We start from the raw sequence: 22,783 nt of genomic DNA on the forward strand, positions 1-22,783 counted from the left end.
ACTGTTTAGCAAAAGAATGATAGGAAAGTTGCCCCTTTCCCAAAGAAGGATGGGACTATAATTGTTGCCTTTAGCTGAGAGCGCAGATAAACCGCTGGGACTCTTTCTAAAGTGACCCATCACTGCATTCATCTCTTCTTGAACTTTCGGTGAACCTGAGATTAAACAGGGGTGAGCAGCTAAGCAGTTTGTTGTTAGCAGCCTTTTCAACAACCCTTTCAGACTGAGTAAATATTGATCGGTTTGAATCTGATTGCCCCAGAGGAAAACACCACCGCATCTGAATAGCCTCCAAAAGTAAACTTTCAAAGGTGAAGCCCAGAGCAGACTTCAGAGTCACAGCAAGCTCTCAGCTCATCCTAGTTTGGGGACACCCTGAATTTTAGGAGTACTTTGGTTGAATATAGAGAAGGTGAATAAAAAGGATTTGAAAACTAATTTTATATTGAATTATCCAGGTCCGTAATTGGGACACTGGTTTTTTTCTTAAATTTATACATAAAATATTATTTTCTATTTTCCTTTTTTATGTTATTTCAGTTACACTTGCTTTCATTAAGGAGCTGTGCTCCCCAGAGACCAAAACACAAAAAGAGAGACCTTGAAATAGGATGTGTTAAATGCCTTTGATTTAATCGATTGGGACAGCTAAAAAGATACAAATGTTTTCCTTGTTGAAAGGTATATTAATGTTTCCTAAATGCATTGCTTGTTAACTGATTTATTCTATGACATAAAGAAGGCTAGTGTTTAGGCATAATTTATTGTTCTCCTCTCTCGCTCTCAGCTACATTAAAATCAGCACCTAGAAGATTGGAATCTCTGGGATTCCAACGGGTTGGCCCTGCTTTTAGATATTGAAATCAAGACAGTGGCATGCAAATGACACTTTAACACATTAAAGTATTTGGAAACCAGCCATCTGTTTTGCTGTGTGGCCTTACACTAATAAACAAAAGATACAGTACAAGGCCAGGCGGGAAATGAAAGAAGGGTTGGCTGTCTTTGAAGTTCTCCATCCACTTCAGTCTTTTAGAGGCAACCTCAGAACCCAGCAACTGAGGGAGGGCAGCCGGTGCCCTTGATATGGCCGCTGTCCCTGCGCCTACAGAGCCTGGGCTTGGCGCAGTAACAGAGCAGTGCAGGAAATCTCGTGGGTACTCTAGAAAGCCTGCAAATTCCAAGTTTTTGTAGCATTTTCTTCCCAGCCCATCCTTTCAAAAAACCTTTGGGAAGGAAGGAAGTCATATGTCTCTGTTTATTTGGGATGTTGTAAAATTTCTGCTGTGCTCTTAGGGCTCAAATCCTCCAGATATGTATGAAAGTAAAGGGAAAGTGGCGAGAGGTCTGGGAGGAGAAGCACTTTGAACTCTTATCATGTGCTGGTCTCCTCTGTTTCAGCTCTGAGGCATGCTTTGGTCAGAAATTACTTGGATATTGGAAGACCAAGCTAGCTTCCACAGTTCATCTGAAAGAACTTATTGAGCCCAGCAAAGAAAATGAAAACTTTTTTTCTGGGTTATGTGGCAAGAAATTAGAACTGTGAAGCTTGAGCAGTCATGATGACTATGAAATCAAAGCTGAGTCTCAAGGGAATGAGATGTGTAACCCAGAGATGGGGGTGAGGAGGAGCAGGAAAGGATGGATGTTGACAGGAAGAATGGGGGAGGGATGCAAGGGTTTACTGAAAACAGACCGCACTCAATTTAAAGGGTGAAATATATTGGAACACTGCCTGACAATCCAAAAAGAAGGAAGAGGGGTGGAGTGGGGCCTCAGCCTCACAAGAGCTTTATACTGGAGCTAATTAAATGTGAATCTCTTCGCTCTTGGTTCACTGATGTGAGGAAAGACTGACTGAAGACAGTTTCAGCTTTTGAAGGAGGCTCTGTTTATATATATGTCAACATTCAGTTGGAGGTGAAAAGGTTAGTACTTGACCCAGGAAGTATCCATGTTTGTTTCACAAATAGATCTGCTTCATAAATTTTTTCACTATTCTTTTTTTTTCATTATAAACTTCAATTATAATAAAGGAGCTATTGTTATTTTAAGGAGAATCAATGCATTAAATAGACATTGGTTATGTGAAACTACACTCATAGGGTAAGTTTCAGCTACATGATAATGGCAAGCACTTCCTTTTATTCAAGAAAAGGCCTACTTCATTGAAAACACACACCATCCTCCACATAAAATGAGCCAACTGTGTATGGTATGAAGGAAGAAACTGTAACCCAGCCAAATACACAGATGCTTAAACATACCTGAAACTTGACTATATTTATTACAGACATTGTAAGACCCGTAAACTTTGCTCTGGATCACATCACTTCAGGATCTCAGAGATGTTCATGATTGTACAGGAAATGAGGAGGATGATAGGCTTACAAAGAACAAACTGATAGAACTCAGTGTGGTACTTCAGGGACATCAAAACATTGTGCGACATGCAAAAGACTATTCACGATTCACACAAAATATACATTCATTGTGCCATCCATCACATTAACAATTGAGCTGAAAATACACCATATCCAGCTAAGATTACTTTGGAAAGAGGTTGATTTGAATAATACTTTTAGGTTCTGGGTAAACCAGCACAGAGTTGAAATGGAGGGTGGCCAGAGAAACAAGAAGAAAAGAGTGGGGGTGGGAAGAGATTTAGCACAGGAAGCGCAGTTTCTGAACCTTGTGCTCTCCAGGCCTTCTGAAGTCACCAAGAGAAGAAATTGAGGCTATCATCTGAGCATCTGATTGGGTTTCAGTGAGGGAATTTATTCTTTTACCCATAATTACATATAAAATTGTACCACTTTTGAGAGTTTCTCCACCCTGTCTGATTTAGTCACCTAATCTAAACATCTCTAGAAAATTTGTATAAAGATAAATCTCTTAGGACAAAGTATTTACAGTCAGCAAACTCACACACAAGAAACTGAATTAAATTAAGGATGAATTAAGTGTGTAAACACACTCATAGTGCATCTCTTCATGAGCTCCTCGACTCTCTCCTTTCTACTTCTAAGGGTAAGGTAAAGGAGGGCTGTAAATATACAGTTAGATAAAACGTGAGATGCCTCCCTCTGACAGGTTTCTGCTGGCAAAGAGAGCTACTTTCCAAAGGGCATCTGAAAGGAACAGCAGGTTCTGTGAAAAATCTCCTAAAATCAGAGAGGGACGTTAGGGGTCATCAGAAATTGATGCTGGCACCCAATCTGGATTAAGGAGTTAACCCCCTACTGTGTCTTTGGCGTAGAATTATCTGGAAACACATTATCCTGGCCAGAAGCACCTCAGATAGGATCAGAAAGGGAGACTGTAAATGGAAAGAAAGATAAGCTAAGAATGTGCTTTGGGTGAGGAATCCCAGCCCAAGGAGAGGCCTGGGCTGCCCAGTCTGGGGCTGGGGCGGCCTCAGTGGGAGGTAGTCAGAGTGTCTGAGGTAGAAGACCCCGGAGAAGGAACGCAGGGTGAGGAGCTAGATTTCTCTGAGGATTCCTCAGCCTTTTCGTCGCTTCCGGGCGGGGTGGCCGGTGAGATGGGCAACAGCCCCTCTTTCTCACGTTTCTTCTGCTTCATTCTGCGATTCTGGAACCAGATCTTCACCTGGGTCTCATTGAGCTGCAAGGACGCGGCGATCTCCACCCTGCGGGCGCGCGTCAGGTACTTGTTGAAGTGGAACTCCTTCTCCAGCTCCGTGAGCTGCTTGGTGGTGAAGTTGGTGCGCACAGCGTTGGGTTGACCCACATAACCATACTCTCCAACTTTCCCTGAGGTAAAGTGGGAAGGGAAGAGAGGAAGAGGTAAAAATCCTAAAAATCAATAGGACATCGCCTACACACCTCAGAATGTTCGGATAAAGGGAGATTATGAACTTCTCAACACAAACCGGCCAGGGAGGCTGAGTGATGAGGTGAAAAGTGTTAACCTCAAGCCAGCCATTAGCGTGGTCCGATTAGTGATTAATGGAGCCTGGAGATATTAACAGAGCACCATCGCCACCAACACCACACACACACACACACACACACACACACACACACACACGAGTCCTACATCCAAAACATTTAAACCTCACACCCTTTGAAAATACACCAGTCCTAGAGACTTCTTTGCCCCAACATACCTGGGCACAGTCCCTGCACCCTACAAGCCTAGCCAGAAGCAAGAGACTTTCTTTTAAAAAAAACGATCGCTTTGGAAACTAAGCAAACCAGCTCCTACAGAATCATCAAGATGCATCCTCTGGCAGGCAGGACTGACCTGTTTTGGGAGGGTTTCTTTTGACTTTCATCCAGTCAAAGGTCTGCGCTGGAGTTGTCTCCGACGCAGGGGAGCGACAGGCTTCTTGGTGGCTGGCGTGGAGAGGGGACAAGGAGTTATTATACGTAGCCAGGGCCAGGCTCTGGTGCTCTTGTCCATATGAGTGGTGAATGTATTGAGGCGAGCCCGCCGAGCCCCCGGCATAACCCTGGTGGTGGTGGTGATGCTGGACCATGGGAGATGAGAGATTTCCAGAGTAAACTGCGGGCGCGCACGGGGGATACCCGCCACTTACATCTGCTTCCTGATTTAACCCGTAGGGGCTGTAAGACGCACCAAAGTTCTGCGCGCCATAGCTTGGACCACAACTCGAGTGGGAGTAGGACACCCCCAGGTTCCCAGAAGTCTGGTAAGTGGCCGGCTGGGGGTGGTGATGGTGGTGGTGGTGATGGTGGTGGGGTGAGTTGATTTGCACCCCTCTGCCCACCAGGAAGCGGTCGTCGCTGCTGCAGCTGTTGGCACTGACCGCGCACGACTGGAAAGTTGTAATTCCATGATCGGAGGGGTAGGCTCGCGCTGAGCAGGTCCCCGAGTCGCCACTGCTAAGAATGGGGTATTCCAGGAAGGAGCTCATTCTTGCATTGTCCATCTGTCACTGAGTGACCGTGTCCTGCGAAGCCTTGGGTGACCGTGCCAACTTTCTCACTTCCTCCATGGGGCCGGAGAAGAAAAATGATATGAATGTACAGTGCGCAAGAGGGGGGGCTGGAGGGCGGAGGGTGCAAGGGGAGGGGCACGTGACTTTGTCAGCCAATGGCTGAGGCTCCTGAGAAAGTTTGCCGGCTCCGGCGGTGATGGATCACCATTTCAGTGGCATTTAAATCCCTGGCGCTCCTCCGCCTAGGTGACGCGCAGTCGCCCCCCCAGGCAGCCCAGGCGGCGGTAGCAGCTGCGGTGTCTGCAACGGCAGATTCCGAGCGCTGGGGCCAAGGGGAGCAGAGGCTGCCTTCTGCGTGCGCCCGACGTCGTTCGCCCCCCTCTTCCGGGAGGTGGGGGCTGGAAGGCATCCCCCAGTTCCTGTCCCTCTCCCCGCCGGGCTCGGAAAGACGAACAGGCAAGAGGTGAGACGGGTAGAGGGTTCCCGACTCTCCTGGGGCGGGAATCGGTGGGCGCAAGTACCCTGGCTGAGCCCAGCGCGCTCCAGGCGGAAAGGGTCGAGATCGCGCCCCTGCGCGCCCCAGGCTCCAGGGCGCTTTCACTGCACAGCTCCTGCCGGGAGGCCGTGGCGTTGTGAGGAGCTCAGAGAATGGTGGCGGAGTGCGAGGCTCTCCAAGCTCGGAATGGAGAGGGCAGGGCTCAGAAGACGATCTAGGGGGGACGCCGGTGGGTGTGGAGGGGATGAGGGCAAGAAAAGAAACTTCCCTTCTCCCTAGAGGGTCTCCCCAAGCCGCGATCGTCATTAGCATGGCAATGAGGAGCTTCTGTAATTCGACCCCCAGGGCGGATGAGCTCTTGCTTTGGAGCTAGCTGGAAAAGGCCCAGCTTGGCCGGGCTCTTCTCGGCCCTCCCTCTTGCTTCGCCCTCCGCCCCTTTTCCCTCCCCATTCAGCTTTGCTCCTCCGGGATCCCGAGCTACTGGGCCGCTGGAGTTTGAGGGGTAGGAGGCGGGGGAGAGAGATGACGATAGCAGACGTGGGCAGCGTGGGGGCCGGGCCGAGCGCTGCAGGCCATCTGCTGGCTCCTCAAGACCCTGGAGCCTGTGCGCTTGTGCACAGGCCTCTCTGGGTCGGACCACGACTCCTACAGTGTGCTGAACTCCCCGCCCCCTCCCCGTCAATTTCTCTTGTTTTGGAAGGGGATGTTAGGAGTGAGAGAGCCTCCTCTTTCCGGCGACCCCCCACTCCGCTACTGTACGCTTGGAGTGGGGGTGGGGACTGGCAGGTGGGAGGGGCCGTGGACAGATGGCTGAGGGTGAACTAGACACTTTCCTCTTCCCCAGCAATATCTCTCACCATTTCCAACGGACTGTGTAGTTGCTTGTGTGAACCCTCAAGTCTTTCTCCCCAGAGACGCGTGCAATTCTGAGTGTCATGCCCGGCCAGGGGTCCTGTCTCCATCACCTTCATCCTACAGTGATGCCGCTGGGGTCGTTAATTGCGGTTTACTATTAGGTTTTGTGTCACTCCCTGGGCTTGTAGAGAGAAAAGGCCGAATCCTGAGAGTGACAAATTCGTAAGTAGGAGAAATCCAGAGATTATCTAAGAAGCTTGTAGCCAGTGCTGCATAGATTTTACTTTGACCATGTTTGCAATATCAGATCAGAGAGATGAAATTAATAAGAAGGATTGTGTATGGATTTGGGATTCCAACTCTCCCAATTTCTCCTCATCTATTAGAAAAAGGCAGGCACATTTCAAATATGTTGGTCATCCTTTCAGGCTTCTGTGTTCGGTTCTCCACCTGTAAAAGTTCCCCCCCAAAACCCGTTCACTCAAGAGGGAGAGCCTATGCAGCAGACCCTTGGCTGTAGACTCCCTCAACAGCAATATTTTTTTTTCCTTAAACATTTCCTTTTGGAATATTTCACAGTGACCTTTGACCTACCTCCAAGCACGGTTTATAGGGAGCACCGGCTGCCAAGCCGCCCCCCCCCCACACACACACATACACACCCATTTCAGCTTCTGGGGATCTTCATACTGGAGAAGGAGGGGAAGGGCAAGGAGGCCCTCCTGGAGGAGGCTTCTTTGGGAGAACCAGCCCTCTAGCGATAAGAAGGGGTTGCTATGGGGCAGGGGCTGGATGTGAGGGGGTCGGTGGTGACGTGCAGGCGATCTGCTCTGCGAAGTGAACCTAGTCATCTCCCTCTTGCCTTATTCCTGTACCTTTGTGGGCCTCCGCCGCCGCCTTTGCACTCCCCTCCCCCCAGGCCTCAGGACGCCTGCCGCAAGGCCGCCCCCCACGCTACCCCTCACCAAGGGTTCAGCGGCTCTCTCGCCTGTGTGTTCTCGGCCTTCACACTCTTCTCCCTCCACCTCTTTTTCTCCTGGTCTCTTTTCTGCAAAACCTGGGTGGGGTGATTTCCTTGGGATCTCAAACTCGCACTCACTCATAGGCCCGCAGACACTCAGGACAACCACCGACCCGCCTCCGCTCGCGGCTTCTCGCAGCCCAGCGCTCTCAGCCAGCCTGCTCTCCGCCTCGGCGGTCGCCCAGGACGCCTCTCTCCCGGCGCGGCTCCCGGTGGCAGCTTCTCCTGGCCCCGAGCCCGCAGGCTCCGCTAGCTCAGATCCTTCCACAGCCCCCACTCCCGAGGGATCCTGGGGGGCATTCCGCCGCGCAGGGCACCCTTGGTCCTCTGGGCAAGTAGGGCAGCGACCCAAGACTGAGCTCAAGTCTCTAATCGCCCCAGGAGAGAAAGGCAAGCTTGGTCACGATTAAAATGACCGGCTGCTAGCCGCTTGCTCGGCTCAAAGCGCCTCTTACTGGGCTCTTCTACTAGAAAGAGAAGGAGCGAGGAGACAAAACGCCGAGGCCCCGAGCTGTTCATGGCATCCGCGGCTGAGCCAAGCTGTTGTTTTAAAAGAGCAATAAAAATGAATTATGACTAAACGCCTTCTAACTTAATGCTTTCGGACGGGGATCCCCGGCAAATACGTAAGAGGATTTTTATTTGTGCATGTGTTCCTGCAATTGATCTCTTTGATGACATTCTCATTCATAGAAAGAGTTTGATTTATGAGCTTAGAACGAATCGCATCCAGGAGCGGCGCAGCCCTGGCCGCAGCCGGACGCCTTGCTCAGCGGCTGGGAGCCTGGGCCGGAAACCGGCCGCAGTCGCGTACACTGCGGCCGCTGCCGGGATTTAGCGAGTGAAGGAAGGGGTGAGAGAAGGTAGGGAGCAAACCTGCGAAGAAAGATCGCGATTTCATTATAACTTTCAAGTCTTTGCTGTTAAGGGCTGGGTTCTTAACTCGCCCCACACACATGTTGCTGTATTTTCTCACGGTAAGTAGTAGCCCTCAGAAAGGGAAAAATAAACACGGGGAAGCATAAGAAGGAGGAAAAAACAGAACAGCTCATAACACACCCTAGATCACATTTTATTGATATTTCATTTAAAGTGCTTTTTTTCTCTTTCGCTGTCTAGGAAACTGGGTTAATATATAATATAATCTAGGGTGAAGAAACACTCCATTTTAAATCTCAACTTGCTAACCTGACTTCAAAGCTTTAATGATCCATTATTAGCAATGTAAACAGATTTAAGAATGAAATATTGATTTTTCTGACCCCGGGAAAAAAAAAAGGAATCCTAGAATGACTGAACAGACGATTGGAAAGAACCCTTCTGACATGCATTTTGCAGCAAGTAACCACTGTTCTGTTTTATTTTGTTTTTCTCTATCTTTTAGGTCTGTTTTGCCTGAACCCATCAACAGCTGGGAGATTAATCAACCACACGGAAAATGTGCGCGGGCTGGGGTGCCGAGGGGGGGTCGAATGTAGATGTTTCAAACAAATGTGTATAAATAAATGAATTGTTGATAACTTAGTTATTGACCTGGAGACTGATAGCTTGTTCAAGAAACTCCACTTTACTCATTCCTAGAGCTGGGGGTTTCTGTAGGCACTTTATTTCTCCACTTTCAAACGCTTGGGCTTGGCCCAACTCTTAGGCTGCCCAATCCTGTTTCTATTACTAATTTAAATCTATGGCTTGAGCCTCTACGTGAAAAAACAAAATCTATTTCCTTCAAAAATAAAAACAAAAGCCAAAAAACAAAAACCACTGATCAAAAGCCCTAGCCATTTTCTGGCTTTCTTCTTTGTTGCTGTCTATTGAAGACTTTAAACGTGCCACCTTAACAAATATATTAAAATTGAAAAAGAAGATAAATTGTGACCAGAATTTTATTTATCGAATTAGACTAAAAGAAGAAAAAGAAACCATTAAGAGCCTTGAGAAGGAGGGGGAGAAAAAAATAAGAAAGCTACTTATAGCAAAGGAGAATTTATTCTACCAAAAATACGCATGACAATGCATCCTAATGTAATACAAAAATAAAAAGAAAGTGATGTTACAATTTATGATCACTTTCTTGCAGGCCTCATATATTGCTTTCAAGAAAATCACATAGAAGGTTGTTGGATTAGGTTTAAAACAACAAAAATTCCAACACAATCTGTAAGAAATGGCTCTGAAACTGAGGAGAAATCAATGAACAGAAAATCCTCACCATTTAAAGGAGCAGGGGGAGGTAAAAAATAAAAACCAACTCCTGGAATAAAAGAAGGCAAAACCACCTGGTCAAAGGGGCTTTTGTTTTGTGATGCTTTGTTTTGCTTTAATGTTTTTAGTAATTCAGATGCTGCAAGTCGATTGTGGTGAGTGTGTCTGTAAAAAAGTCAAAGCTGTCAGCTGAAATATCTACAGGACTGTCGAGGGAACCTGGCAAACTGGGCGAGACTGCATCTGAAAGCTGCAGGCAGGAATCTGTGGAGAAAACGTTAAAGTCCTGCAAAGAAGGGACCTCGAGGGCCTCGGGACTGTCATTGTTTAGGCCAGCTCCACAGTTCTGGCCCATTGTTGACAAGCAGTTAGGAACAGTGGGTGACTGGTGCTGAAAATGTTTCAGATTTTTCTCATTGCTGGTTAAAGGCGAAACTGGGAAACTTTGGGAGTCGCCATTGTGTCCATTGGGAGCCTGCTGCTGGGAGAGGGCATTTTGCTGAAAAGTGTAACCTTCCCTCTCCAGAAGGGCCCCAGAGACGCTGAGGGCTTGCTCAAAGAGCGACTTCTCTTCCTCGTCCTCCTCCACTTTCTCCGAGTCCTCAAGGCTTTTAAATTTCCCGTCGCTGTTTTGGTTCTCCTTGCACTGGGTCTGCCTCTTGTGCTTCATCCTCCGGTTCTGAAACCACACTTTCACTTGTCTCTCAGTCAAATCCAGCAACGCTGCGATCTCCACCCTCCGGGGTCTGCAAAGGTACTTGTTGAAATGGAATTCCTTTTCCAGCTCTAAAAGCTGCGTGTTAGTGTAAGCAGTTCTCAGGCGCCGCGATCCCCCACCGCTGCCATCGGCGATTTCCAGGGATTCTGCGGAAAGGGAAACCAACAAGAGACACACGCACAGTTGGAGGTGGAGGGGTCCGAGCAGGGTTATTCCACTGGAGAATAAATATAGCAGAAAAGATCAACTGCAACAAAATGGCCGCCCCTGGATGCAGTAGAGCTATTGTGCTGCCTTTCCTGGGAGCCCAGCCTGGGGAAACCCCATCTCCTCCACCTCTATCAAATTCCCGTCTGTGGCTCACCCCAACCTCTTCATCCGGGAGCAAACTTTATATTAGCCACAACACAATTTATAATTAATGCATCAGCTGCTTAGCTGAGCAAGAGCGATCTATCACTCTTCATTACTGTCAAAAAGCCAAACTCTAGGACAACTAGACAAGAGGAGGTCAGTTCCAACTCAAATAAATCATCCCACATTACACAAGTTAGGGAAAGTTTCCCCTCCTCTTCCTAAAAATATATATGTCTCATTGTGGAGCGCGGGATCCCTTTCCTCTCCATCAAACCTACTCCTGAGCCCAGAGGGGCAGGAAAGAGGCAGCCAGGCATCTCTCCCTCTCCCCCTTCTCTTCCAGCCCAGGCTCCCCTCCCCCATACCCGCTCTCGGGGCAGCCCAGAGGGGCAAGAGGGTCCGGGGGACCTGGGGCCAAGTCTTTGGACTGACCTTTGTGGCTGAGGCAGGCTGGGCCGGTGGCAGCGGCGGCGGCGGCGGGCGGCAGAGCGGTTTTCTTGGCCGCCTTCTTCTCCTTCATCCAGGGGTACTCGGGCGGCTGCAGGGCGCCGGCGGGCACTGGGCTGCCGCGACTGCCCGCGGGGCTCGGCTTGGGGCGGCCGCCAGCGCCGTGGCGAGGGTGACTGCCCGGGTTCAGGCTGGGAATGGTCTGCTCAAAAGGAGGAGGAATCAGTGTCGAGTGTGAAAGCGTCGAGGTCTTGATTGATGAACTTTGAAATGTATCAGCGACAGGGGGAAAAGATGTCAGGCACTCAGCGAGCGACGGCTGGCTATTGATAAAACCAATCTCTCGCTCAAATTCGTAATTCATGGCCTTCTCCTTGGAGCCCCCTCGGAGAAAAAGTTCCCTCTTTTGGAGGGGCTTTGGGGGGGCAAGGCCCAGGAAAAAGGCGAGCGAGGAGGAAAAAAAAAATCTATCATAGAAGATCGCTGCTGGGGTGTTTTTTTTCTAATTCACTGATTACAGCCGTATGGGGACCGCGCTACTATTAAACTATTGAATTCATGGAGACAAGGTTGAAATTGGACCGAATTGGCTGTCACATGATTGCTTCTGCCCAATGACAATTTGGGCTTTAATCAAAAGAAGCCACTGTCTGTTTGATTGATCCAAAAAAGTCGGGAAGGAACGCCTCATTGGGGGCCAGCAAGGCTTTATTTACACTTTTTTCATGGCAAAAATACATATATGTGGGTGTGGGAGGAAATGCCCAGGAGTGCCCGGGTCCAGGGTGCCTGCCTGCCTCCTAATCAGCGAGGACCTAGTGTGTGCGCCTGGGAGTGTGCGAGTGTGAGCCCGGCTGCCGGTCCCTCCCGCGGCCGCCCTCTGCCTCCCCCGCACACTCCGCGCATTGTTTGGGACTGTCGGGAAGACGCCTCGCACCTCACAAATCATTTAAGCACCTCACTCTGACGCCTGCAGTCATTAACAAAGTAATCCATTAATCTTCAAAGTTTTGACACCCGAGGGCCCCCGCATCCCAGCCACATAAGTTCTGCTAAGGCAGAAGGAACACAGGGGAGAGATGAGAAAGGAAGAAAGAGAGAGGGAGGAGAGAAAAGAGAAAGAAAAGAGAAGAAAGATTTGGAGAATTCCCCTTCTCTCCCTTTCCTCCTCTAATTTTCTTAAAACCAGTAACTGAATCTCAGAACTGATCTCTCCATCCGAGACTCTCTCTGTCTCTCTGTCTCTGTCTCTCTCCCTCTCCTTTCCTCCCTCCTCTGTCTCGGTTTTCCTTCCTCTCTCATTTTCTCTTTCCCTCTTTTTCCTCCTCTCCGCTTTCCCCCTCCCACTCTCTTCTGTCCGCCTCTCCTTCCCCCGGCAGCCCCTCGCCCCCCTCTTAGTGTCCAGCCTGGAATCCTCGGGCCCATTGTTAGCTGGCTTTTCCACCGCAGCTTTGCATCTGGCTCCGGCGGGAAGCGGAAAACGGGAGGCGGCTCTCGAAGCTTCCCGACCTCCCTGCGCCGTCAACTTCTCAAGAGTGGCTGGAGAAACATAGATGCATGTACCAAGGGAGACAGCAACATCAGGTCCATGTGTCCAAATTCCCGTAGCCAGGGGCGGCGGCCAGCCAAAGAAATGCCGCCCCGAGCAGGCGCGTGCGGCTCCTGGCATTCTGGGTTTCATACCCATAGGGCACGGGTGTGGTGAGTATTTCCGATTTCCAGGAAGTCTGTTGGAAGTTATCATCAGGAAGGGAGAAGACGCTGGTTCCCCTCTCCTTTTCCCCCTACCCTTCTCCTTGTCCTTGTCGCTCTGGTTGGGGGCTGGTTGGTTCAGATGCCGCGAGGGTTCCTTGACAGTCTGAATTGCTTCCCACACCTTCCTACTCCTTGGGCACCAGAGAGGTTTGCACCCGGGGTTCTGTCGTGGGGAAGAGCATTGCCGGGAGAGGGCGACCCAAGGAGGATTATAAAGGTTCTCCTTCTTCGTTCTCTTTTTTCCCAATTCCGAGACTTGAGACTGAGTGTATCTTGGACAGTGCTGGAGGGTTCAAAAGATAACACTTTTAAATACCAAAAAGCTACCTTAAAATCATCAAGCCAGAAAGAAGGGGGAGAGAGACAGACAGACAGAAAGCTCTGAAGGCACCTCTTTCCGCCCCCCCCCCAACCCTGAGGATGGTGATTCGCTTTTGCTTCCTTTGAAATGGACCAAGTGATCAGACTCCTCCTGGCCCGCAGGCATCAGTGGCAGGAAAATAAATCATTCTGATGGCCAAGGAGAGAGAGGTTGGCGGGGGAGAAAAATACACAGAAAACAAGAAAGGCTGACCAAGAAGCAAGGGCAGGACTCCATCTCCAAGGCCTGCAGCAAAGGGAATTTGAGTTGAAAATGAGATATAAAGTGGCCTCCAACTTTGACCAGCTCAGAGCTTTGCCTTGCAGATAGAGATGGTATTTCAGAAAATGTGAAGTTTTTCAGTTTTCTTGCTTTTATTCCAAACAAAGCTCTGAAGGAAGTCTGGGTGCGATCAATCTTGCTCACCAAAAGCCTTGACAGCTTCTGGCCCTTAAGAACACATTTCAGCTTCGAGTTCTTTCCAAGATCAAATGTGTCCGAGCAAAGAGGAGAGCAGGAAACGCAAGTAAACAAGGAAAACCAGTCTTTTAAAAGACATATTTTGGCAGTGGTAAGGGTTATAGGGCTGCTTTTAGGAAAGGTGCTTTGCAGATTCTGGGATATCGGGCTTTGGGCATTAGCTTTTACCAGAAAATATTGAGGGGTGAAGGGGAGAAGAGTTGTAGAGAGGGAGCAGTGCTGCCTCCAGATTACTGGGCTTTGTCAGGGCTGCGTGGGTGAGAGCTTTCTGCCTGCCTCAGCTGCCTTAATTCAAATACCATCTGGAGGAAAACCTTTCTCTGAGATGGCTCAACATCGAAATCTTCCCCAAATCTATTACTTTAACTCAGGAGATATTTTAATAAGGATTTCTTTTTAATATCCAGGAAGCTGGGGGTGAAATCAGTATTTTTTCTTTGAAAGCCAAAATGAATGTCTTGACTGGCAAGATATGGGAAATCATATTAGAATCTCATTTTACAATCTCTGCCCTGAGGAAAGGAGGAAGGTTCTAAACCACTCTTCCTTCAGCTAAAGAGGAGATTTTTAGAAGTGATTTCGCATAGTGGTATCCCTGAAAGAGTTTCTTCTTTGGGTGGAGATTCATTCCGCACTTCTCTCTTCTCTCTCTCTCCCCTATCCTCCCTCTTCCTCTTCTTCCTCTTCTCCCTCTTCTTCTTTCTTCCTTTCCCCTCCCCTCCCTCCCTAGAGATAGTGCTCCTTATTTCCCCAGTTATTTTATACATGTCTCTAAAATGTTTACTTAAAAAGAAGACTTCTGTGCCTGCCCAGTCTGAATGACCAAAAGGCAGAGGGTCCAGTTCTCACAAAGACTGGTTTTCTGACCTCTGGTGGGCACCATATTTTGGAGGAAGGTTGGGGTGGGGGAAGCAAATCCATTTCATCCACAGGCCAAACTCTTTGAAGAGAAAATATGTACCAGGAACTGCAGAACAAATGTGAGGAAAGCACCTCTGGGTGTGAGAGAAACACCTAGCTCTCTGCAGCTGCCTGCTTTTGCATCCTCCTTGGATCCTTTTCCTTCTTCTTAAAACATGAAGGTTTCCTCAAAGCAGCTCATTGGGATGCAGCAAGTACCCAGAAATGTCTTCTGTGCCTGCTTCTAAGGAGCCTCTGAGGGAGCATGGGGGGTGGGGGGAGTAGAGGCCATGATGATGAATATTTTGGATTGCAAACAAAATGGCGACATTTTCACTTCTGCCTCTGAAAGATACAATCTAGGAAGGATGGGAGCTTAATTTCTTATATCAGATGCTCCTGATCCCCCAAATGCAGGCAGCTCCTCACTTCCAGCTCTGAGGGGGGCGATGATGGGGATGCAGCTCTGAGGTTTGCATTTTCTGAATTTGGTTCCTTCTCCGAGTAATTCTTTAATTTGAAGATGGAAATATTTCCCATTGTGACTGCCTCTGCCTCTGCCTCTGCCTCTGCCTCTGCCTCCGCCAGCCAGTCAGTAAGCAACCCTATCTTAAATCCAAGAGTGGAAATGTAATATTTCGCTCCTGTAGCATCAAATGAAAGAAGTACTTATACAATTGCATTTTTATTAGAAAGATACCAATCTCCTTTCTCTCTCCCCCTCCCCCTGGGGCCATAAAAAGAAAGCTGGGAGGGAAAGAGAGGAAATAAACCCAGAGAGTGGCAAATGCTAAATTCCAGGAGGAAACTGATGCTGGGATACAGGCAGTCCAAGAAAGGGTTCAGGGAGACTCCTGAGCTCAGCTTTCCTTTTGCTGGAGGCCTAGGAAAGTTCAGTCCCTTTGGCTCCATGTGGCGATTTTAAGAGCGATTCTTTCATCCTGGCGTGATAATGGACCGCAAAACATCCGCGAAGCAGACCAGGGATCAGACTGATTGTGGAAACTGCTCAGCATCCTCCAAGAGCTCAGGCGTAGGCTGGTCGGCTGAGACCCGGCGGAAAAGCGTGGAGGAGAAGAACGCCCGGCATTATCTCTCCCCCGGGCCTCGGGGCACCTGTGCGCCCCCCGCCGCGCCTAGAGCCGGGCTGCCTTTGTTTCTGCGGGACACTGCACTCCGCAGCCCTTGCGCCCTCCGCCTGCCTCCGCAGCAGCTGGGAATCAGGCTGCCCAGCGGGCCGGCCAGGCGGCGTTTCCAGGGCTGCCGCTGCCGGAACCTCAGCTTCTTCCCGAGAATTGGCGGAACTTCCAGGACAGCCGCCTGGCCAGGCCCCGCGCCGGAGTGGCAGGGCTGCCTGCCGCGGCCTACTCAGCCCCTCTCGCCTCTGCCTGCCACATTTTCAGCCAAAGAATCCTTTTTCAGCACGGATATTAATCAGAATAAAAACTTTATTTTTTGTTTTGTTTCTCAGAATGTGAGCAGCAAGGAATGTAGAACTCTCAAAACAAATCTAGCATTTTTCACGTTTACAGATTTTTTTTTTTCAGTTTTGCTGGATGTTACAAACCTAAGTCACTGTTTTCAAACGCTGGATCCGCTCTGGTTTTATTGCATCATTACCATCTTTATAAAGGAATTATATTTCCCTTTGAAATAAAAAATTTTATATGTACGCCAATACACTATTGAACAAAAGGCCCAAGAAACCTTCTGAACAACCAGGGTACACAATTTCTTTAATATAAATACGAACGGATGGGGATAAATAATATTTAAAACTTAGACTATTCAATGCTTGCAAAAAAAATATAAATAAATCTGACTGTTCACCAGCATACACACACGGGAAAGACGTACACTTAATCATCCTTGCACAGGGAACCCCTGTTTCAAAGCGCCTTTGATTTTTTTCTCGCTCTTTACAAGAAGTGCAATTTTAAAAACTAAAAATTAAAAAAAAAGTAATTGCTTCCTCTCGGGAGCCATAAAGTACGAACAAATTCACATTGAAAACTCGACTAGAAAATTTGTTCATATACCCTGTTTCTGATCAAAGAATGAAGAAGGTAAAGGGTGCAGGGCCAGCGACGGAGCGAGGGGCGGGAAGAGATAAATATCGCTACTGATACTGACAGCCATTCCAGCAACCAAGATTGCTACGTCACATAAACTATAAAAATGCATTACCAAAGAGAACAAAACGGGGAAGAGGGGGAAAGGGCGGGGCAGGAAGAACCTAAAACAAGAAAGAAAAAGAAAAGGAAGGGCGAGGGAGGGGGACTCTCCTGGCACGCAGCCCCGAGCCCACCATCACAGGTGGGTGAGTTTGGGCGCTTCCTGAATTCTTCCCTGAGAAGGATGGTGGGCTGTAAGGTCCGTGTAAGTGGGATGAGGCTCCCCTGGCCCTGGCCCGTGATGGTGACCGCTGCCCAGTGGCCCGGCGCCCCCGTAGTCCATGGTGGCCGATGCATGGGGGAGGTGAGTTAGGCCGAAGAGAGTCGGCCCAGAGTTGCTCATGGGCTCCACATAGCTGCCCCCCACGAAGACGGGGCTTCCCTGTAAGTGTGGAGTCCCATAGCTGCCGTTGCCCTGCAGGCTGTGAGCGTGCGGGTCATAGTCGGGGGTGCCTCCTGCGCCCGCCCCCGCCGTCGCATAGCGCTTCTGTGGAGGAGGTGGGGGCGCACAACTGGGCAGAGGCGCGGGATAGGAGGTGGGAGGGAGGCCGTAGGCGCCTTGGGGAGGCTTAGAGAAAGGTGGGGGCGACTGGGGCTCATAGGGGACGCTGTTGACTAGCGAATGCATAGAGTTCAGGTAGCTGCCAGCGCCTGGGGGCACAGGGCTGCGACTTGGGGACTGGCCCCCGGATGACGTCAGCATGCCCTTGCCCTTCTGATCCTTCTTGTATTTCATGCGGCGGTTCTGGAACCAGATTTTGATCTGGCGCTCCGTGAGATTCAGCAGGTTGGCCATCTCTACCCGGCGCGGGCGGCACAGGTAGCGGTTGAAGTGGAATTCCTTCTCCAGCTCCACCAGCTGGGCGCTCGTGTAGGCCGTACGCGCGCGCTTGGACGAAGCCTGCCCAGGCGGGCTCTTGTCACCAGCGCAGCTCTCGCCTGCCAGGACAGAGAGGAAGAGCGGCGTCAGGGGCTGCCTGCGGCCCCGCCCCGCTGCTGACCCAGCCTGGCCCCTCCTTTCTTCAGATCCTACAGATCCCTACTGCTGTCAAGGCCCTGAGAGGAGTAGGAATTAGGTGCAGTCCTGTCCCCTGGACAGGAAAACAGTGCAAATAGCTAGTACTGCATTTAGCTAAAGAGCAAATTTAGGCCAATCGTGGTGGCACATGCCTACAATCCCAGCACTCAGGAGACTGAGGCAGGAAGATTTCTGCGGTTCAAAGCCAGCCTGGATTACAGAGTGTGTTCTAGTCCAGCCTGAACTGCATAGCAGAAACCCTGTTTCAGAAAGACCAAAAAACAAAACAAAACAAAACAAAAAAACCAACCAAACAAAAAAGTATAGACTTCTCCAAGGGGGAAAGAACAAAAAAAGTAGAACCCCCAGTTTGCCTTCAGTCTCTATTTCCTTTCTGGAGTTACTTTCTCACTTATTTACTGGTTCTCTAGACCCATCAGACAAGAAGCTTCCTGTTGGCAGGTCTTACATCTTTATTCCCTTCACAGTAACTAATATGTGAGTCACCTAAGGCACACCCTCAGACCTTTACCTCCCTCACTGTCTTGATTGATTAGGCAGTAACTTCTACCTGCCAATTTAAAAATCTACTTACAGGAGACCAGCAGAGCAGAAACCCCAAACTGGAAGGCCTTCTCTGGCCAAAGGAAGCAATCCCATTGAAGGTATCTACTTCTGTTGGGGAGACCCAGCCCCCTCAAAGGGTCCTACTCATTAGAACTTTTCATGTCATCCAGCAGCCTGCCAAAGCTTTGCCTGCCACGCTTGTACCCTCTTACCCGCCCCCCAATCCTGGCTCTGGAGGGCCCAGTTGCTCAAGCTCAGAGCAGAGAGTTGGCAACTGGAAAAGACAAGGGCAAAGGTAAGCTAGATGCTAGGAAAAGCCCGGGGAAGGTGGGGGGTAGCTTTCTTCCACTACAGTCCAGTTCCAGGAGGCCCATGTGGTTCCCATTAGGATGACAAGCCAACCTTCCCCCTTCCCTGGCTGATTTCATTGCACGAAGTCTGAGCAAAGCCTTCCCAGAGGTAAGGCAGCCACTCCATCTGCTGGAGCAAAAATTGGCTCTGATGATAGACAAAGCATTAATTCTGATTTGGAGAGTGATTAGGCCTAGTTTTACTCTGTACATTTCAGTATCAGGAGAATATCACTGTTTTATTAGAATAACGGAGCTGTGCTAAAATAGATAGTGGAGCTCAGCATGGCTCTGCCCAGAGATCAGAACTTCAGAAATGAAACAAGGAGAGACTCCAACTCCACTAGGTTATGCTTGTCCTTGGAGAGGTCCAGAGAAACTCTCATCAGGTCTCTGGAGTTTCTTGGCTAACAAAGGCCTTATTTCCCTAAGTTGCAAAGATCCTGAAAACCTTTTTTGGGGGGGGCAGGGGTGAATTTCTGGGAATTTTCCAGTGCTCCCAAACTGTGCTGTTGTGGTTAGATCTTAGGGTCTGGAGCCACGCCAGAGGACCCTCCTTCAGAAAGTACCCCTTTACCTGAGCTGGAGCCGCTGGTTTTCTGCTTTGTGTTTTGCCTTGACTCTTTCATCCAAGGGAAGATTTGTTTGGCCACGGTGGGCGAGTTGAGCAAGGGGCTCTTGGCTGCGCTGGCTGGGGTGGGATTGCTGCTGGCACTCTGAGGAGGGGAAACAGAAGAGGCAGGCGGAGGGGCTGCAGGGGTGGGCGCAGGGGGCTGCGGTGGAGGTTGGGGTGGCTGGGGGGCTGGTGGTGCGGCCTGGGGCGGAGGTGGGGGAAGGGGTGGGTCGCCTAGGCCTGGGGGCTGGCTGGACGGGCCGCTCAAGGTGCGTAGACATGCTTCGCTCAGTTCATGTGCCTTGGGATGGCCCCCCGCACTGGCGGGTGACTGAAGTGAACAGGCCGGTCGGTGGTACTCGCCATCGGCTCCCAGAGCGGCAGACGCCGCATAGGGTTGCTGACTGGCATTATAAGCGAACCCATTGGTTGCCTGGTAGGGGTAGGCACCGTAGATCGCTGAGCTGTCGTAGTAGGTCGCCTTTTGCATCGCGTTGTTTCAGGTTCTTGATCGCACACTCTGACAGGGGCTTGACACACGTGAGGGCGCACATTGGCACGCCCCCGCGGTCACGTGACACTCCGCCGCCAATGGCCGCCCCGCGCAGACCTGGTGGGGGGGGTAGAAGCGCAGCGCAGTGAGGGCTCTGCGCAAATCCATCTTACTCTCAATAGCTAAGTGACATGAAAGCCATAAAAGAAAAAGTGGTCAGCAATATTTAGCAGCACGACTTGGCCCCGGGCGCAGGGAGCCGCACTATAAAAAGCCGCTGGAATTTACTGGCAGCTACAAATATTTGCTTAACTTGCGTCTGGAGTTGGGGGATTTTCCGGGGAGAGAGGAGAATGAGTGAGGGCTGGAAGCCGAGTCTCTGGAGCCGAGGTCCAAAAGGAGAAAGGCCTGGTAGGCTGCAAAGAGCAAGGTTGGGATCTTGCTTTTCCAGGGAAGAAGAAATGTGGTTATCCCTCTGTCTCCGCTCCTTGGCAGCATCCAGAGGGCATGAGACTCTCCTCTCTGCGGATCTTGGGGAACTGGCAAGGAGCCCGGGTCACCAGTTTTTTCTCCAATCCCTGCTTTAGGACTAATACTTGCCAAAACAGCACTGAGATGGGGTGACTTCCCCTTGAGCTCTTTCTTGGTCTTTCCTGCCCTCAAAAGAGGTTTACAGTAAAAATATTTTTAGGTAGTTACCCTATTAGATCGTGTTGGATTTCAGGAGCTGAGCTTCTTAGGCAGTAAAGTCTACCCCTGTTCAGGGATAGGGCCCACCTCCTCCAAATGAGATCCTTGTGGCCAAAAAGAGGAAAAAGCAAACTGGGTGGAACACAAGATGTGTGTATGTGTGTGTGCTGGGGGGGGGGGGCAACAACACTCCCATCCAGCAAGTCACAACTCAAACCCTGGGTAGTTCTTTGCTCTTTTTCTCTTTCTGTTTCTCAGGCACTTCACAGCAAGTCACCCCAAGTGTTTTCCCCAGTTATAGGAGGTTCCCAGACCCTTCTGACTTGTACTTTCTGAGGTGCTGTTATTCAGGGCAACTATCAAATTCTACCTGTTAAAACATGATGGATTAGAGAAAAAAAACAACGCACCAGGAACCTGAAAAACCAGCGTTCATCTCCATGACCACGGCTTGAACTCTTCTTCCAACGAAACGATAATAGGTTCTGTCTTAGAAACTGCTATGTAATTTGATGTATGGGGGTCATTTGGCTCCGGACAAGGCATGGAAGCACAAGCCATAAAATCCTGCCAGAGTTCCCTGATCTTTGTGGGCTGCTGTTGTTGATATTTGTTACTTGCCTATTTACCTGCTTCAGAAACACCAAGGGTGACACTGAAAATCTAAAAAAGTAATTAAAAACCTTCTCAACCCTCTTTTATTTGGGAAGTTTGCAGAAGTGAAGTCTATTTTCAGCCTTTGTACAACCAGTCTCTAGTTTTCAGCAAAAGTTCCATGTGAGTTTCATATATTCACACACACACATACACACACAGAATGTTAGTTCCTCTGATCATTAAGAAAACTGTAAGAACAAATTCCTGAAGAAAATGGTTTACACTTCGTGCTTTATGTATATTGAGTTTCAGAGTTATTCAAGTTTTCCAAGAACAGCAGATGTTAACTAGAAAAAATAACATAATAAGCGTTTACCAGTGGATGATTATAATTTTGTTTTTAATAATGTACTCTCATAGATTTCATTATTAAACCAACAGTCAGACCAACATCTGGGAAACAAGGACAATTAATTTTCCAGAACTTCAATTAAAAACTAAAGTATCCCTTACCCAGAGTTACTGTGCCTGAGCATGAGCCCTGAAGTATTATCTTTTAGAAATAGATGCAAGGTATAGATACTAAGATAGAAAACAACTAAAGGATAGGATAAAATAAAATTTAAAATTGAATAGCAATTTGATGTCTCAGTTTCCTGTTCTTCCGCTGAAAACAGTTCCTATTACATTTGGCATTGTTAATTTGCCATTATAAATGTTTAGATACTAAACTTATACTGTATGGAATAAAAATGTCAGGTGAAGAAAATTACTCTAGACACTTGAACAGCAAGATATTAAATAAAACAAAATTAACTTGATTTGAACATGCAAAATTTCTAGTGACTTGCTAATCTATTGTCACAGGCTACACCAGCCCGATGCTTACTTAAACCTTTTCACCAGCTTGTGCATTGTGTTGTAGAACAACAAAAATACCTTTAAAAATCAAAGAGCATACAACAGCCATATAAAGTTAAAATGTGACCTCAACTCGGAGATTCCACCAAAGTCCTTTCTATTGTTTGGGGACTTCGATCACTTTGGAACTCACACAATTCCCCCATAATCGGCCCCCAAAGTTTGCAACCTAGTAAAGAAGTTGGAGATCTGCCAACAGGGAAAGTTTGCTTTATACCCCTAAGCAAAGGCTGGGATGGAGGGAGATTCCTGGACAAAGATCTGCCTCTGGACAATAACCCCCAGGTGCAAGGGCTGAAAGAGTGCAGGAGGCGAAATTGAGTGCAAGAAGCAAGCCCTATTGTCTCTCTACAAGGTGTGCCCAAATTCGACCTCCTTGCTCCAGACACCTCTCCCTCGTTCCACTCCCTCCCCTTCCTTAGCTAGCCTTCACCCCGACTCTGAGCCGGACGCCGGACGTCGGGCAAGAGCCCCCGCGCCCCCTGTCCACTCCTCCCTCCCCAACGCAGAAAAGTTGAGGCTGGGCTAAGGGGAGAGCTAAGAGTGGGGGCGGGGATGGGAAAGCGGCTTGAACTCGAAGTGTAAGGGTATCAGTCACTGCCGGGAAGGAAGCTCCGGCTTGTGAACTCTTCTTGAACCGAGATTTAAGTCTGCAGCCATAAATCACTGAGACGTAAACTCCGCCATTCAGCGCCGAGAGCGGCCGGTTGTGGCCCTGCTTACCTTAACTTCTGACGAGCGCCGCGAGCGCAGGCTCAGGCTCGGGCTCCGGCCCCGGCCCGGCTCGGCGGCCCGGCCGGGTCCCCTCGGCGCGGGATGGGGACGGACCCTCAGCATCAGCCGA

The 22,783-nt window shown here is 49.3% G+C and overlaps 3 protein-coding genes and 1 long non-coding RNA gene across 10 annotated transcripts in view; 1 reads left to right on the forward strand and 3 right to left on the reverse strand.

Annotated features, from left to right (window-relative positions):
• Positions 1-2,273: 2,273 nt before the first annotated feature.
• Hoxa1 (homeobox A1) lies at positions 2,274-5,000 on the reverse strand. Of its 2 annotated transcripts, XM_005377447.2 has the most exons (3): positions 4,562-5,000; positions 4,267-4,358; positions 3,692-3,773 (listed from the first exon to the last, which is right to left on the reverse strand). In XM_005377447.2, the coding sequence occupies exons 1-2, from the start codon at positions 4,913-4,915 to the stop codon at positions 4,302-4,304; spliced, it is 411 nt and encodes a 136-aa protein (XP_005377504.1). In that variant the 5' UTR covers positions 4,916-5,000; the 3' UTR covers positions 3,692-3,773; positions 4,267-4,301. The 2 variants fall into 2 exon arrangements, with proteins under 2 accessions (XP_005377503.1, XP_005377504.1); XM_005377446.2 differs by having other exon boundaries at positions 2,274-3,773; positions 4,267-5,000.
• A 135-nt stretch (positions 5,001-5,135) lies between these two features.
• LOC102029947 lies at positions 5,136-8,820 on the forward strand. The gene is made up of 2 exons (XR_259876.2): positions 5,136-5,387; positions 8,681-8,820. It is a non-coding gene; the product is annotated as an uncharacterized LOC102029947 (long non-coding RNA).
• An 86-nt stretch (positions 8,821-8,906) lies between these two features.
• Positions 8,907-12,260, reverse strand: Hoxa2 (homeobox A2). The gene is made up of 2 exons (XM_005377445.2): positions 11,006-12,260; positions 8,907-10,362 (listed from the first exon to the last, which is right to left on the reverse strand). Exons 1-2 carry the CDS (start codon positions 11,382-11,384, stop codon positions 9,623-9,625), a joined length of 1,119 nt encoding a protein of 372 aa, XP_005377502.1. The 5' UTR covers positions 11,385-12,260; the 3' UTR covers positions 8,907-9,622.
• A 3,686-nt stretch (positions 12,261-15,946) lies between these two features.
• Positions 15,947-22,783, reverse strand: part of Hoxa3 (homeobox A3) — a 44,688-nt gene continuing 37,851 nt past the window's right edge. For all 6 annotated transcript variants that reach the window (XM_005377456.1, XM_013510612.1, XM_013510611.1 and 3 more), the window contains 2 exons: positions 19,203-19,848; positions 15,947-17,629 (listed from right to left, as the gene is read on the reverse strand). In XM_005377456.1, coding sequence (XP_005377513.1) covers positions 16,827-17,629; positions 19,203-19,728 — 1,329 coding nt within the window. In that variant the 5' untranslated portion in view covers positions 19,729-19,848 and the 3' untranslated portion in view covers positions 15,947-16,826. The remainder of the gene's footprint in view (positions 17,630-19,202; positions 19,849-22,783) is intronic.

Source organism: Chinchilla lanigera, unplaced genomic scaffold, assembly GCF_000276665.1.
Source record: "Chinchilla lanigera isolate Chin_1 unplaced genomic scaffold, ChiLan1.0 scaffold00009, whole genome shotgun sequence".
Classification (NCBI taxonomy): Eukaryota; Metazoa; Chordata; class Mammalia; order Rodentia; family Chinchillidae; genus Chinchilla; species Chinchilla lanigera.

Excerpts from the sequence above, each read along its gene's own strand:
- Hoxa2 (XM_005377445.2), bottom strand. The coding sequence starts at position 11,384 with ATGAATTACGAATTTGAGCGAGAGATTGGTTTTATCAATAGCCAGCCG. Across the intron at positions 10,363-11,005 it reads AGCCTGCCTCAGCCACAAAG|AATCCCTGGAAATCGCCGAT; the intron begins GTCAGTCCAAAG and ends CCCTTTCCGCAG.
- Hoxa1 (XM_005377446.2), bottom strand. The coding sequence starts at position 4,915 with ATGGACAATGCAAGAATGAGCTCCTTCCTGGAATACCCCATTCTTAGC. Across the intron at positions 3,774-4,266 it reads AAGAAACCCTCCCAAAACAG|GGAAAGTTGGAGAGTATGGT; the intron begins GTCAGTCCTGCC and ends ACTTTACCTCAG.